At 42.5% G+C, this 16,936-nt stretch overlaps 1 protein-coding gene across 6 annotated transcripts in view; it reads left to right on the forward strand.

The window, feature by feature from the left end:
* Positions 1–16,936, forward strand: part of MKLN1 (muskelin 1) — a 180,647-nt gene that overhangs the window by 160,164 nt on the left and 3,547 nt on the right. For 5 of the 6 annotated variants that reach the window (XM_073328850.1, XM_073328854.1, XM_073328855.1 and 2 more), the window contains 2 exons: positions 4,547–4,649; positions 16,195–16,249. In XM_073328850.1, the coding sequence (XP_073184951.1) occupies positions 4,547–4,649; positions 16,195–16,249 (158 nt within the window). The remainder of the gene's footprint in view (positions 1–4,546; positions 4,650–16,194; positions 16,250–16,936) is intronic. The other variant, XM_073328852.1, reaches the window with a different exon arrangement.

A 16,936-nucleotide genomic window follows, 5' to 3' on the forward strand; every position in this document is an offset into this window, starting at 1 on the left:
TTGGGGGAGAATTGTATGTCTCCTGTTCTGTTTTACCCACATTCTGCCATATGTTTCATGTTATAGCAGTATTGGATGATGATCTAGCACATGTTGTTCATTTTAAGAACACTTTCACTACAGATTTGATGAAACGCAAAGAAGATACCAATGTGAGATTTCTTAAGATAGCTGCAGCACTGGACCCAAGGTTTAAGAATCGGAAGTGCTTTCCAAAATCTGAGAGGGACGAGGTGTAGAGCATGCTTTCAGAAGTCTTAAAAGAGCAACACTCTGAGGAAATTACAGAACCTGAACCACCAAAAAAGAAAATCAACCTTCTGCTGGTGGCATCTTACTCAGATAATGAAAATGAACACGTGTTGGTCCACATTGCTTTGGATTGTTATCGAGCAGAACCTGCCATCAGCATGGACACATGTCCTCTGGAATGGTGGTTGAAGCATAAAGGGACATATGAATCTTTAGCATAACTGGCATATAAATATCTTATGACACCGGCTACAACAATGCCATGAAAATGCCTGTTCTCACTTTCATATGACATTATAAGCAAGAAGCGGGCAGCATTATCTCCTGCAAATGTAAACAAACTTGTTCGTCTGAGCGATTGTCTGAACAAGAAATAGGACTGAGTGGACTTGCAGGCTCTAAAATTTTGTTTTTTTTTTATTTTTGAATGCAGGTTTTTTTGTACATAATTCTACATTTGTAAGTTCAGCTTTCATGATGAAGAGATTGCACTGCAGTATTTGTATTAGGTGAATTAAAAATACTATTTCTTTTGTTTTTTTACAGTGCAAATACTTGTAATAAAAAATAATATAAAGTGAGCACTGTACACTTTGTATTGTGTTGTAACTGAAATTGATATATTTGAAAATTGTAGAAAACATCCAAAAATATTTAAATCAATGGTATTCTATTGTTTAACAGTGTGGTTAATCACAATTTTTTAAATTGCTTGACAGCCCTAGTTTTCATTAAAGCTGATAACCATAATGTAATCTCCAACACAGTTATATTTTGTAGTGCAGATAGGAGCATTGCTGTGTCATCAAGCTGTGCTAAAGCCTTGGACAGACAAAGATTTAACACTTCATAATAGTCATGGTGGGAGTTAGTTCACACCACTGCTGCTGTTTAGCTAGAAACATATTTTCTGCACGTCTCTGCTAACCATGCTGGGGGGTCTGTCGATTGTGAAACATACCTTGTGAAGGATGGTAGTGAGGGAGAAAGCTAGAAACTTCCTTAAATGAAACCACTTGCCGAAAGACCATAAAATTGGAGATTCTGCATTTTTTCTCCCTCTTGTTGGGGACATACACGTGATGACAAGATCTTAAGAAATCTGTTCCTGCTGGTGGTGGTCTAGAGATGATTGACATGCCTCTTAACTGAAGTGTTTTAGGCCCTGTGTGTCCTAGAGTGGGCCCTGGAACTCTTGTTTTAAAGAGGGTGCTAATGCATCATATGGAGTAAGTGCACTTCTTTCTCCCCACCAGCCCTAATAGTACAGCTTGAGGGTTATTTCACTTTTGCTAAAAGGCATCTTTGCTTAGACTCATGCTTAAGGCTACTGACAAGTGATTTGTTAAGGACAGGTTTACAAATGGTCTGTGCTATTTCAGGGTCACTGCTGCTTTACAGCAAATAGGCGAGGGGGCAATGGGACAAGAGGCATTCCCCTAGCAACTCTCTTTATTGCTTCCTCTCTAGAGTCCAGCTCTGTTAGGTTGATCAGGCTTTGGGGGGGACGGGACTTTTTTTATTAGTCCTACTTTTTGGTGTGGGTTATTCTCATGATAGGGAGATGAGGTCTAGGTTCATGGTAAAATGACAGCTGCAGTTCAGTTAGTATTTTGATTAGCAGAATGATCCTTTTGAGGATGGCTGCATTTATTAGTTGATAGCCTGAATCTAGCTCTACATTTTGTGTAGTTACTATAAATGGAGATTGGAACCATCCCTTGGGGAAATGGCAGCATTCTGTGATGTCGTACTGTGCAGTAGAAGTGTGTGCTCGTATCATGCAACTGTTAGCTAAAGTTTCAGTTTAGCTTTTCAGTAAGAGCTCTTTTTTTCAAATGCCCATGTGGAAAACAGTGCATGAACAGGTAGATTTGCATAGTCAGGCATGCTCACGTTTGAAAATTACTTTGAAAATTTGGGCTTGAATGTCCTGTTTAGTACTGTACAATAACTGAGGCTTCTAGTCATATGAAATGGAGCTGAAGCTTAACCAGCACTTATTACTGGTGAGTCTGGTATACTGTCAAGATCACATCAAACAATCTCTCCTACCCTTTGTCTGCTAATTCATGGTGACTTCTGCCTTTGGACTATCCATGCAGCTTCCTACAAGGTATATTTTTAAAGGAAGGAGATAATCAAAGACAGAGTGACTTGATTTAAACCAAAATCATTTATATTACTGATTTAAATCAGCAAGCAGTAACTTTGATTTAAATAATGTTTTATAATCATGTTTTGCATTTGTATCTTTATTTTTGTGAAAAAAAAGGTTGATTCTCATTGGTTGGCAACCATTAATACATATTGATTTGCAACTAAATGTAGCTTTTACATTAAACTTGATACTTTTTGCTAACCAAAAGAATATATTATATGCACATTTTATTTAAGCAGTTATTGCTTAACATAAATGTATTCCGTTTCTTAATTTTTACTTTTTAGAAAATGGTGAATGACGCATTTCTTAATTATTGGTTGATCTTTTTTATTCATGACAAAAACAGTATTTTCAAATTGTTCCGTTAGTTAAATAATGCTACCTTAAATGTGCTGGCTACATAAAAAAGAGCCAAAACATGTTTTGCTTTTAAAACTAATTGATTAAGTAGAGGAAGTATATCTGTAGGTAGTGAATTGAACTGGTTGTTTCTAGCCACCATGACCGTCAAGATTTTAGAACTAGTAGATCTCGTCCCCTTACCTCATTTTTGTTTGTAGAGTGGAAGAGAACAAGCTTCAACTTTCAATCGGTTTCTCAACTTAGAATGAACTAGTCATTGAATTGAATAAGCTGAAATAAAGAAAATATTCTCTCTGCAATTGCAGAAGAGGCTAGTGCACGTCAGCAGACTCTGGTTCCAGGTGCTTATCCAGTGACTTCCATCCGTTCAGTAGTTTGACTTTCTTTAAAACTTTGGCAGTAAATGTGATACTTGAAATATTTTTATTTAATTTATTTTAATAAGTCGTAGTAAGTTTAGGCCTTAACATATGTTGTCCCAATTTCCAATACATTTATTTTAAAAAAAGAAAATTGCATTTAATATAAATAAAATACAATGTAAAGAAACTGTTTTGTTTTTTATTTTAAACCAGTTTTATCCACCCTGATCAAAGGAGATATTCTAAACCAAAACTGAAGAAACTCCTTAGCATAGCACAGTTGGGTTGGCACGGAGATTCAGCCCATTGAAAAATGTAGATATAAAACTGCATCTGTTTGAAAAAAAAAATTGCTGTGATTCTCAATTTGGCATCTTTTTAAACTGAGTACTATGTTGACTGATTGTCATCACTGCCCTCTGCTGGGTGGAATGTCAGACCTACTCAAGTGTGTGAGTGGCCTATTGCAGTGAAGTCTCCCTTCAGCTTCTAAAAAGACCTGTGCTTTCTGAAGCAGATTATCCCAAGTTCTGTCCTTCCAAGATCCACAGTGAACAAGGTAGATAACAATTAAGTGCTTTTGGTACAGAAGAGTCACAGCAGCTTCTTTTGTGACTTGTCAATAAGCTGTCTGAGAGTAGCTGCTTTGATTGATATTACAAACCATAGAACTGGAAGGGCCTTTCAGTTAATGACATGGGGGGGGCAAACTAATTCTTCAAGCAACCGAATGAAAAGTCTGTGTAACAGAGAATCGATCTCCAAAGCAAGATTCTGTCCATTTGTTGTCTTTGGGTCAGACCAATTTGAAGTCCTAGGTTTATTCCCTTTGGTCGGTGAGTGCCTGAATACCATACTTTTAAGACATTTGCAGCCCTTGTATTCATTCCTAAGGGAATATTTTGGATTAAAATGTGCTATTGGTTTTTAAAGGTGGTTAAATCAGGGTTTGGACATTTTGTCTTGATTGTAGGTAGTGGATGTTAGGAATGTTGAGTTCTATCTCTGATTCTGCTGTTTGGGCAAGTGACTTCACTTCCTCATGCCTCAGTTTATCTATCTGTGAAATGGATACACCACACTTATTTGTCTGTTTTAGTACAGAGTACCTTACGAACAACAACTTACACAGCTTTGAAATGCTTGGTTGTTTTAGCAAAGGGATCAAAGTCACTAGCTTTGATTTCCCCTGAGCACCTTAGAATGCTGCTTCTGAGCCCAGACTTTTAGCAGGAGGGGGCTGAACTGTCATAGAATTCATGTGCTTTAAGCAGCTATCACTGAACAATTTGCATGTGTGACTTTTGCTCCTACAAAAGAGTAGGGAGTATGTTTAGTAACTGAGCTCAAAGTAAATGAAAATAGTGCTTGTTTTGAATGTGTCTTATCTCCTTCCACTTTACAGGTTTGAAGAAAAGGCCCAAACTGACCCACTCAGTGCACTGAAATACTTACAGAATGACTTGTATGTGACTGTGGATCATTCTGACCCTGAGGAGACAAAAGAGGTAAGGGTGAAAACTACCTCCTTGTTTTAGTAATAGAATGTAAAGGTTCATACTGTGGAACTTTTAGAAGTACCTTAGGTTCTCTTAGACCTTGTCTACACACACATTGTATTTCTTTAACTATACCAGAACAGAGGTACAACTCCCTAATGTGGTTGCAGTTACACTGGTATGAAGGTACTTATACCAGTATAGCTTATTTCCCTTATATATGGGAATAGCTACACCAGTGTAAGGCACTTTTATGCCAGTATAACTGCATCTAGGCTAGGGGATGTACCAGTATAACTATTTCTGTTTTTAAAAAAAATCCACACCCCATACCAAAATAGCTATCAGTACAAAAACTGCATGCAGAGGTGGCCTTAGATTTAATTCTAATGTGCTGTCTTGTGGGGGTTTTAATGAAATATAAACTCTGTATAAAATGGCACAGGCTTATAGTTTATTGGGTGCAATGCACTTTCCATAGCACAACCAACCAATTAAGGGAAATGCTGCTATTGTATTGTATTAAGATGTAAAAGGATACTCTATCAGACATCTCCCCTGAAGGTGATGATCTCAGCATATTTTTTCATTTGGATTGTATATATTTAAGTAGTTCTGAAGGAAAAAATTGAGCTCTTCTCCAGAATATACATTTCTCACTCTGGATTTTTTAATGTATGTCGATCACTAGGGCTTTTATATGGCTTTATCACATTTTTCAATGCATATATTTGGTTTTTCTAGGAGTAAATTTGTTCCCAAAGCACAAATGAAGCAATAAACTCCCAAGGGCTGATAGGAATTTCAGACTGCGCCTCTCCGTTACGTGTGTCACTTTACAAAAGGGATTAAGGAAATCTAGTAGCAGCCATAGATAACTTACCGAATTTATGAAGTTTAGGATAAGCTTTTGGGTTTTGCTTCTATGTGCACTTATGTATAGCACTTCGGACCTTCAAAGTGCTGTACAAACATGTAACCCTTATCACTCTGTCTCAGTTGCCCCATTTTAACTGGTTAGGGTGTTCTTTACACTGGTGCAAATGAGAAGTATCTCCACTGAAATCAGTGGATAGCTACAGTTGTAAAGCTGGTATGAGACAAGAATTGGGCTCAATAACTAAATGTCTTTCCCTCGTTCATGTGTCAGGTCAGTATCAAAGCTGTGATAAGAACTTGGGGAGTCTCTGGCTCAGAGCCTCTTAGTGTGCTGGCTAGATCATGTAATTGTTCTAAGCAACTAGAAATTGTCTAAGTATAGCCTCTATAAGCTTTGTTTTTGTGGGGCTGTTACTGAAGGCCATATGCAATATAGTGCTGGGGTTATAGGGTGACAGGACTTTGGAAAATAATTTGCTAGTATCAGGATCCTGGAAATTGTTGTTTAATTACTTTACAATAGATTGCAATTCATTTTCAGTAACATAATTGACATGCTAAGGTTATGTTGCCAACTATAAGATGTATCCATACAACATGTTTAAATTATGAGCTTCACACTGAAGTTGACTCATACTAGCTACCTTCACATCTTTTCTCTCATTTGGGACAGGAGTAGGAAGAAAAATAACAGGAAGTTCTTGCTATTTTTCAACCCAAAAAGTATTTGAATTAAATTTCATATAGTGCATAGAGGATCCCAAAATCTTTCACAAAGTCTCTGCAAGACACTCGCACAGTAAACTGCATGCTATTCAATTTATCTACCTTGCAAGCATGAAATTTTTGAGTTGACCATGCTACCATGTGAACCTGTAATTCCAGGGAAGGGTTTCAATCCTGATGTGCAGGGCCTCTCTCTCTGGCTTTTCAGGATAATAGTTGTAATTTCACTACGCCTCATTATTTTTCAGGCCTAATGCTTGAGTTTTTTGACTTTTTCCTCTTGCTTCTCTTTGCCAGAACAATATTTACTGTTTAGCAGAGTTAGAGCAGCTGCTGAAAACCTTTTGAAACTTCTTCCTTTACAATCTCTTCTGTTCAAATAGCTTCAACTCTCATAGACTTGTATCAGAACAGAGCTGCCAGTCAGATGGCTTTAAGCCCCAGCTGCGCTGATACTGACTGGGTGTATTTCCATGACGTCAATTTCCCTTCCGGTTATCTCACTGAGTTTGCTTCTGGCACTGGTACATCATCTCCAAATGGCTCTTGTGCAGTGGTCTCAGCACTGATGCCATATTTTGGATCAAAATAGAAGAAGTTTCATTGTTTCCTAGCACAGATGCCTGTATGATCCCTGGCACCACTTATAACAGAGATGTGGTCTATTTCATAGCAAGGGCAATATATCTTGTTGACTCTGTGCTGAATACAGCTCAGCATTGTAGGACTGCTAAGTTTGATTATCTTCAGATCTCCTCTTACAGCTGTCTTTCCTCTCTCCTTTACCTTCTCCATCTCGTCGGTCTACAGCTCACATTCACTTGTCACAGTCTTGAAAAGCAGCAAGCTGATTGGATTTGTCCCTGATATAGTATAGTGTGATCAGGTTGTGAACCACATATTTCAGATGTTTGTAAGCCTTGCTGTAAAAGATTGCACCAAGGTAAAATCCTACCCAAAAGGATCCTAGCTTAGGAGGAGTAATTTCATGTTTTTAAACTTCATTTCATATCTTTTCAACTGTTTTGAGTTGAGTGCCAAAGAAAACAGACAATTTGTTCTTGAAAAACTTGCTCTGGCTTTGGTAACTAATTTTGTTTTAATGTAGTATGAATGAGAGACAGCATGGCACCTCCAGAATTTTAGCATTTGTTATGAATTTATCAGGTTAAGGGAATTATTTTTTATTTTCTATTTTTTTAATTCTGGAATGTAGCTGAGAACCTCTTGTCATCATTTAGCACATGAATGCTCATTACTCCACCCACAGGCAATGTACATGTCCTGGCTGTGCTGTCACTCACCAATACAATGGATTTGTAATGCGGTTCTGACTTGCGCAAATTAGTGGTGATCCCACTTGAAGTCACTTAAGAGCCCTCCAGGCAGTTGATCATTTTATCAGATAGAAATGGGTCTCTGTGTTACTGGACTGGAGACCTGACAGTTGTGGTATGCTTGTAGGTGAGGTGACTAGCAGGTCTCTAGGGCAAATAGAAAGCTATTGATTACTGCACCAGCGTGTGGTATGGCTTCCTGGCAGATAATGAGATGAAAGGCTTACCAGATACTGGAATTTGCTAATACTGATTACAAAAAAATGTGTACATATATATTTTTCCTATTCCATATAAACAACACAGCTGTCCCCAAATTCATGTATCTGAAAAGGAGTGACTCAGACCTAAGGATGATAAAATTAGAAGCTGACTGTAAGCTCCCAGTCTGGTACTGCTGTGATGGGGGAAAAAAACAGTGCTATTAATGCATGTAAACATTAGCAGGTCACCTGTTATCATCTGGACCCATGGAAAAGAAGACCTTGAGGAATTCCACCATGATTTCAACAATTTCCATCCCACCGTCAACCTCAGTCTGGACCAGTCCACACAAGAGATCCACTTCCTTGACACTATGGTGCTAATAAGCAATGGTCACATAAACACCACCCTATACCGGAAACCTACTGACCGCCATACTTACGTACATGCCTCCAGCTTTCATCCAGACCACACCACACGATCCATTGTCTACAGCCAAGCTCTACGATACAACCGCATTTGCTCCAACCCCTCAGACAGAGACAAACACCTACAAGATCTCTATCAAGCATTCTTACAACTACAATATCCACCTGCTGAAGTGAAGAAACAGATTGACAGAGCCAGAAGAGTACCCAGAAGTCACCTACTCCAGGACAGGCCCAACAAAGAAAATAACAGAACTCCACTAGCTGTCACCTTCAGCCCCCAACTAAAACCTCTCCAGCGCATCATCAAGGATCTACAACCTATCCTGAAGGACGACCCATCACTCTCACAGATCTTGGGAGACAGGCCAGTCCTTGCTTACAGACAGCCCCCCAAACTGAAGCAAATAATCACCAGCAACCACACACTACACAACAAAACCACTAACCCAGGAACCTATCCTTGCAACAAAGCCCATGGCCAACTGTGTCCACATATCTATTCAGGAGACACCATGATAGGGCCTAATCACATCAGCCACACTAGCAGACTCGTTCACCTGCACATTTACCAGTGTGATATATGCCGTCATGTGCCAGCAATGCCCCTCTGCCATGTACGTTGGCCAAACCGGACAGTTTCTACGTAAAAAAATCAATGGACACAAATCAGATGTCAAGAATTATAGCATTCAAAAACCAGTCGGAGAACACTTCAATCTCTCTGGTCACTCCATTACAGACCTAAAAGTGGCAATTCTTCAACAAAAAAACTTCAAAAACGGACTCCAAGGAAAGACTGCTGAATTGGTATTAATTTGCAAACTGGACGCCATTACATTAGGCTTGAATAAAGACTGGGAGTGGATGGGTCATTACACAAAGTAAAACTATTTCCCCATGTTTATTTCCTCCCTACTGTTCCTCACACGTTTTTGTCAACTATTGGAGATGGCCCACCTTGATTATACCTACAAAAGGTTTTTTTCTCTCCTGCTGGTAACAGCTCACCTCACCTGATGACTCTCATTACGGTGTGTATGGTAACACCTATTGTTTCATGTTCTCTGTGTTTATAAAATCCCCCTACTGTATTTTCCACTGCATGCATCCGATGAAGTGAGCTGTAGCTCACGAAAGCTTATGCTCAAATAAATCTGTTAGTCTCTGAGGTGCCACAAGTCCTCCTTGTCTGTTATGCTCCAGAGGCAGTAGATTCTTAAGCTTTAATGTGACTATACTTGGAATGTTACTGTTGTTCAGGAGGATATAAACAAACCTAGAGAAAACACAGAACACAAGTATCTAAGGAATGGAGAGTAAAATAATTCTGTAGGGCAAGATTGAGCGTGAAACTTCCCTAACATTGGAAAGTGAACTTGAGTGGGGACACATAATCACTCTATAAATAGATTCAAGGTAACCGTATAAATGAAGAGAATCAGTCACACTCAGAAGATGTAGAAGGAGCAATGCATTGTAACTAAAGAAGGAAATGTTTTGTGCTAGGCTGTAGGTGGTGCTATGTATAGACAGGACTGAGTCAATCTGCTTATAATTATTTCCCTACACTTCCCATTATAAGACCATTTTTTCAAGTGTGAGTAACTTTGCCAAACTGTAACCATTTGAGCTGAAATTTTCCATGTGCCCCAGTCTGCATTTTTTGGGAAAACTCCAGCTAAAACAGGTCAGCCATTTCTGAGAACAAGGCTAGGGAAAAGTATGTTTTGCCCATGTTGGGGGGAAAAAAATAAATACCGGTGAACTTTTCTTTGAAGATCTCCAGCACCGCTATGCTTTGGAACAAGAACTTGAATTTGGCCTGGGTAAAAGGGAGGTGGTGATCTTTGTGTCAGGGATGTGCCTTTTGAAATCTCGACAAAAATCTGCCCAAATTTTGCTAAGTTATAGACCTTTTGAAAAATTGCAGTTCACACATGCTCAGTAGAAACATCTGAGATGGTAGCTGCTAAAATCTAAGTGTCCATCCACACTGAGCTTGCTTGAGCCTCTCATAGCTCCTAAATATGACTGGACTGCACATGTGCCATCCCTCCAGAGCAACTGAGCATGCGCCCTTCAGCCCGGAGCTGCAGGGGTAAAGCTGGTCTCCTCCAGGTTGGGAAGAGGTCCCTGTAAATATTTGCAAAGCCACTTTATTGTTCTCCTTCAGATCCCTCTTTAAACTCCCCTTTAGCCTGATGCCATCAAAAAATTTGACAGTGGTTAGGCTGTTGGTGGGCTAAGACCACAGTCTTTTATACTGACTAATATTGTTTCATTGTTTCCTTATATTCCTCTGTCTGTATCTGTCTGTTTACTCTTGTCTTCTACTTAGATTTTAAGTTCTTTGGGACAGGCACTGTTTCTTTGTTCAGTTTGTGCAGTGCCTAGCACAAGAGGGTCCTGGTCCATGACTGGGGCTCCTAGGCCCTAAGATAATACAAGTAATAAATAAGTACCTTGCTGAATCAGGGCCAGAATCACTTTTTCATAAATTGCCATTTGCTGTGGCAATGAAGCTCATCTTTAGCACTGCAAGCACACTAAGCTTAATGATTGATTTAGTTCTGTTTTATGTATGTTTATACCTCACCCTTCCTTTGGAATCTGCACATCTCCGTACCAGAGGGATGCAGGCGAACAGGAGGAAGGTCAACAGAAATGATAAAGGGCCTTAAGGGACTGATTAAATCTTTATGGAAACATTCATTACTCATAGAATCATAGAATATCAGGGTTGGAAGGGACCTCAGGAGGTCATCTAGTCCAACCTCCTGCTCAAAGCAGGACCAATCCCCAACTAAATCATCCCAGCCAGGGCTTTGTCAAGCCTGACCTTAACAACTTCTAAGGAAGGAGATTCCACCACCTCCCTAGGTAACGCATTCCAGTGTTTCACCACCCTCTAAGTGAAAAAGTTTTTCCTAATATCCAATCTAAACCTCCCCCGCTGCAACTTGAGACCATTACTCCTTGTCCTGTCATCTGCTACCACTGAGAACAGTCTCGATCCGTCCTCTTTGGAACCCCCCTTTCAGGTAGTTAAAAGCAGCTATCAAATCCCCCCTCATTCTTGTCTTCCGCAGACTAAACAATCCCAGTTCCCTCAGCCTCTCCTTGTAAGTCATGTGTTCTAGCCCCCTAATCATTTTTGTTGCCCTCCGCTGGACATTTTCCAATTTTTCTACATCCTTCTTGTAGTGTGGGGCTCAAAACTGGACACAGTACTCCAGATGAGGCCCCACCAATGTCGAATAGAGGGGGACGATCACGTCCCTTGATCTGCTGGCAATGCCCCTACTTATACATCCCCAAATTCCATTGGCCTTCTTGGCAACAAGGGCACACTGTTGACTCATAGCCAGCTTCTCGTCCACTGTAACCCCTAGGTCCTTTTCTGCAGAACTGCTGCCGAGCCATTCGGTCCCTAGTCTGTAGCGGTGCATAGGATTCTTCCGTCCTAAGTGCAGGACTCTGCACTTGTCCTTGTTGAACCTCCTCAGATTTCTTTTGGCCCAATCCTCTAATTTGTCTAGGGCCCTCTGTATCCTATCCCTACCCTCCAGCGTATCTACCTCTTTTCCCAGTTTAGTGTCATCTGCAAACTTGCTGAGGGTGCAATCCACACCATCCTCCAGATCATTTATGAAGATATTGAACAAAACCGGTCTGAGGACCGACCCTTAGGGCACTCCACTTGATACCGGCTGCCAACTAGACATGGAGCTATTGATCACTGCCCGTTGAGCCCGACAATCTAGCCAGCTTTCTATCCACCTTATAGTCCATTCATCCAGTCCATACTACTTTAACTTGCTGACAAGAATACTGTGGGAGACTGTGTCAAAAGCTTTGCTAAAGTCAAGGAACAACACGTCCACTGCTTTCCCTTGATCCACAGAACCACTTATCTCATCATAGAATGCAGTTAGATTAGTCAGGCAAGACTTGCCCTTGGTGAATCCATGCTGACTGTTCCTGATCACTTTCCTCTCCTCTAAGTGCTTCAGAATTGATTCCTTGAGGACCTGCTCCATGATTTTTCCAAAGACTGAGGTGAAGCTGACTGGCCTGTAGTTCCCAGGATCATCCTCCTTCCCTTTTTTAAAGATGGGCACTACATTAGCCTTTTTCCAGTCGTCCGGGACTTCCCCCAATCTCCATGAGTTTTCAAAGATAATGGCCAATGGCTCTGCAATCACATCTGCCAACTCCTTTAGCACTCTCGGATGCAGCGCATCCAGCCCCATGGACTTGTGCTTGTCCAGCTTTTCTAAATAGTCCCGAACCACTTCTTTCTCCACAGAGGGCTGGTCACCTCCTCCCCATGCTGTGCTGCCCAGTGCAGTAGTCTGGGAGCTGACCTTATTCGTGAAGACAGAGGCAAAAAAAGCATTGAGTACATTAGCTTTTTCCACATCCTCTGTCACTAGGTTGCCTCCCTCATTCAGTAAGGGGCCCACATTTTCCTTGACTTTCTTCTTGTTGCTAACATACCTGAAGAAACCCTTCTTGTTGCAGCTAGCAAGAGATGTTAAGAGTAACTCCAGGTGTGATTTGGCCTTCCTGATTTCACTCCTGCATGCCCGAGCAATATTTTTATACTCTTCCCTGGTCATTTGTCCAGTCTTGCACTTCTTGTAAGCTTCTTTTTTGTTTCAGATCAGCAAGGATTTCACTGTTAAGCCAAGCTGGTTGCCTGCCATATTTACTATTCTTTCTACACATCGGGATGGTTTGTCCCTGTAACCTCAATAAGGATTCTTCAAAATACAGCCAGCTCTCTTGGACTCCTTTCCCCCTCATGTTATTCTCCCAGGGGATCCTGCCCATCAGTTCCCTGAGGGAGTCAAAGTCTGCTTTTCTGAAGTCCAGGGTCCGTATTCTGTTCCTCTCCTTTCTTCCCTGTGTCAGGATCCTGAACTCGAGCATCTCCTGGTCACTGCCTCCCAGGTTCCCATCCACTTTTGCTTCCCCTACTAATTCTTCCCGGTTTGTGAGCAGCAGGTCAAGAAGAGCTCTGCCTCTAGTTGGTTTCTCCAGCACTTGCACCAGGAAATTGTTCCCTACACTTTCCAAAACCTTCCTGGATTGTCTGTGCACCGCTGTATTGCTCTCCCAGCAGACATCAGGGTGATTGAAGTCTCCCATGAGAACCAGGGCCTGCGATCTAGTAACTTCTGAGAGTTGCCAGAAGAAAGCCTCGTCCACCTCATCCCCCTGGTCTGGTGGTCTATAGTAGACTCCCACCACGACATCACCCTTGTTGCTCACGCTTCTAAACTTAATCCAGAGACTCTCAGGTTTTTCTGCAGTTTCATACTTGAGCTCTGAGCAGTCATGCTGCTCCCTTACATACAATGCAACTCCCTCACCTTTTCTGCCGTGCCTGTCGTTCCTGAACAGTTTATATCCATCCATGACAGTACTCCAGTCATGTGAGTTATCCCACCAAGTCTCTGTTATTCCAATCACATCATAATTACTTGACTGTGCCAGGACTTCCAGTTCTCCCTGCTTGTTTCCCAGGCTTCTTGCATTTGTATATAGGCACTTGAGATACGTCGCTGATCGTCCCTCTTTCTCAGTATGAGGCAGGAGCCCTTCCCTCTCGCGCGCTCCTGCTCGTGCTTCCTCCCGGTATCCCCTTCCCCACTTACCTCAGGGCTTTGGTCTCCTTCCCCCGTTGAACGTAGTTTAAAGCCCTCCTCACTAGGTTAGCCAGCCTGCTTGCGAAGATGCTCTTCCCTCTCTTTGTTAGGTGGAGCCCGTCTCTGCCTAGCATTCCTCCTTCTTGGAACACCATCCCATGGTCAGAGAATCCAAAGCCTTCTCTCTGACATCACCTGCGTAGCCATTCGTTGACTTCCTCGATTCGACGGTCTCTACCCAGGCCTTTTCCTTCCATGGGGAGAATGGATGAAAAGACCACTTGCACCTCAAACTCCTTTATCCTTCTTCCCAGAGCCACGTAGTGATCCGCAGTGGTCCGCTCAAGGTCATTCTTGGCAGTATCATTGATGCCCACGTGGAGAAGCAGGAAGGGGTAGCAATCCGAGGGCTTGATGAGTCTCTGCAGTCTTTCCAGCACGTCCCTAGCTCCTGGCAAGCAGCAGACTTCTCGGTTTTCCCGGTCGGGGCGGCAGATAGATGACTCAGTCCCCCTGAGGAGAGAGTCCCTGACCACCACCACCCGCCTCCTTCTCTTGGAAGCGGTTGTTGTGGAACCCCCAACCCTAGGACAGTGCATCTCATGCCTTCCAATCGGCAGAGTCTCCTTCTGTTCCCTTCCCTCAGATGTATCATCTAATCCACTCTCCGCATTAGTACCTGTGAAGAGAACATGAAAACGGTTGCTTACCTGTATCTGCATTGTTGGTACACGGACGTTCCCCTTTCTTCTTCTGGAGGTCACATGCTGCCAAATTTCTTCACCGTCATCCTGTCCCCGCAGTGCAGCCTGCTCTGAATCTTCAGAACGTTGTGTCCGTAGAAGCATATCCTGATGTCTGTCCAGGAAATCTTCAGTTTCTCTTATGCAACGCAGGGTCGATACCTGTTGCTCCAGACCTTGAACGTTCTCTTCCAATGTGGAGACCAGCTTGCACTTTGTACAGACAAAGTTGCTTCTCTCCTGTGGAAGAAAGACTAACATGGCACATCCGGTGCAGGTCACAACAGCTGAACACTCCCCATCCATATTACCTTCCTTCTACGAGCTTCCTCAGGAGTTGTTGTAACTACTCAGAGAAGCCGGCAAGATGTAAGCCTCAGTGGGCTCTCCCCAGGTGAACTCCCAGGCAAACCCCCTCTGTTAGCTTCTCTGCTGTTCGCTGCTCAGCTGGTTCGCAGCTGACTGGCTTTTTATAACGGTCAGGCCCACTCAAGGCTCACCTGGAACATAGCACTCCCAATTCACACTTTTCAAACAACCAGTCAAGCACACAGTCAAACTGTCCCCACAACAGACACTCAGATACTCACCAACACAGCCTCCTTAATGCAGCCCTTAGCGTACCTCCTCTCAGGCAGATCCCAGGCAAACTCCCTCTGTTAGCCTCTCTGCTGTTCGCTGCTCAGCTGGTTCGCAGCTGACTGGCTTTTGTTTGTATAGCTCTGCTAATTGGTGACTAGTGATATGGTAAAGGGGCATTGCTATTCAGAGCTGCCTCCCAATAGCTGAATGGTGCAGACATGAAGGATAAATATTACTACACTGAAGTTATTTATCGCCTTCTCGCTCTTGAGCCTCATGCTCCCAGCCTGAGAATCTTTTAATGAAAAACGCAAAACTTATGGAACTGAATGGATGGGGGTTGGCACTGGGATACTGATGATCAGGCCCAGGTTAGTAGTGACCAGAAGTTATGAACCATTTAAAGGTTGCTTGGCCTATGAACAAAAGTTGGTGGTTGTAATTGAGTTCCTTCTGCCCATCACAAACATCTATCTCATTCAGTGCTAATTGGCACCCTTAATTGTCTGAGCTGGGCAACCAAGGATTGAATGGGCATGGAGACAGTGTCGCACTCATAACTCATACCTGGAAGGGGCCATTCCAAGACAGAAATGGTCTGGAGAGGTAGTTCGGGAGGAGCTTCCATTACCTTTACGATGTGTGTCTTCTTTGGATAAGTAGGACTTTGATCTCTAGGATTCTCTCTCTTGCCTTTCATGACATCCATGCTAAATTTTAAACACTGAATTCACTTAAAAACAAAGGGAAAAGGAGGGATGGACACAGGTAAAATCTATATGGTTATAGTTTAAAAAAAAAAAAAGCCTTCACAAAATCCTGTATGACTCTACCTGCCTCTGTTACAACCACCACTGTACCATACATCTGAATGAACATCGTGCTAGGTAAACACAGCACAGGCCACCTTTAATGCAATTTGATGTTTTAAGAAGCTTTTGTTTGCCTTACGTGGACATCTGGATAATTTTGTTTGGTTCTTGGTTTTTTTCCCACAGTTTCAGCTTCTTGCTTCAGCGCTGTTCAAGTCTGGTTCAGATTTCACCACTCTGGGTGAGTATATTATTATGAACCAGAGATGAATTACTGCTACCCTTACTTCTCTGGTGTTGATGGCCGCGCTGCCTGCAGAGTTGGGGGGCTGGAGAATGGCAGCTGGAGGCCAGGAGCCCAGCCCTGAAGGCAGAGCCGCTGCCAGCAGCAGTGCAGAATTAAGGATGGCTGGGGATGGTGTTGCCACCCTTATTTCTGTGCTGCTGTCTGCAGAGCTGTGCCCTCAGTCAGCAGCCACCACTCTAGCCACCCAGCTCTGAAGGCAGCACAGAAGTAAGGGTGGCAACACAGCAACCCCCCTAAAATAACCTTGTGACCCCACCGTAACTCTCGTTTGGGTCAGGAACCCCAATATGAGAAATGCTGGTCTCCCCCATGAAATCTTTACAGTATAGAGTAAAAGCACATGAAAGACCAGATTTCACGGTCCGTGACATGTTTTTCATGGCCGCGAATTTGGTAGGGCCCTACATATAAATCCATTGCCCTTGAGCGATGTTGGCTTGCATGTGGGGCAGACCAACTCCAGGCTGATTTAGAGTATGTATAATGGATAGACTGGTGGCAGTGGATAGCAGGGCTGAATAAACAGCCTGGACTGTTAATGCTGATGTGACGCAACGTTGGGAAAGACTTTTGGTCACAGCCAGTGCAGTGATGTGCATTTCAGAAAAGGGGATGAAGAGA

Source organism: Lepidochelys kempii, chromosome 1 (assembly GCF_965140265.1).
Source record: "Lepidochelys kempii isolate rLepKem1 chromosome 1, rLepKem1.hap2, whole genome shotgun sequence".
NCBI classification, from domain to species: Eukaryota; Metazoa; Chordata; order Testudines; family Cheloniidae; genus Lepidochelys; species Lepidochelys kempii.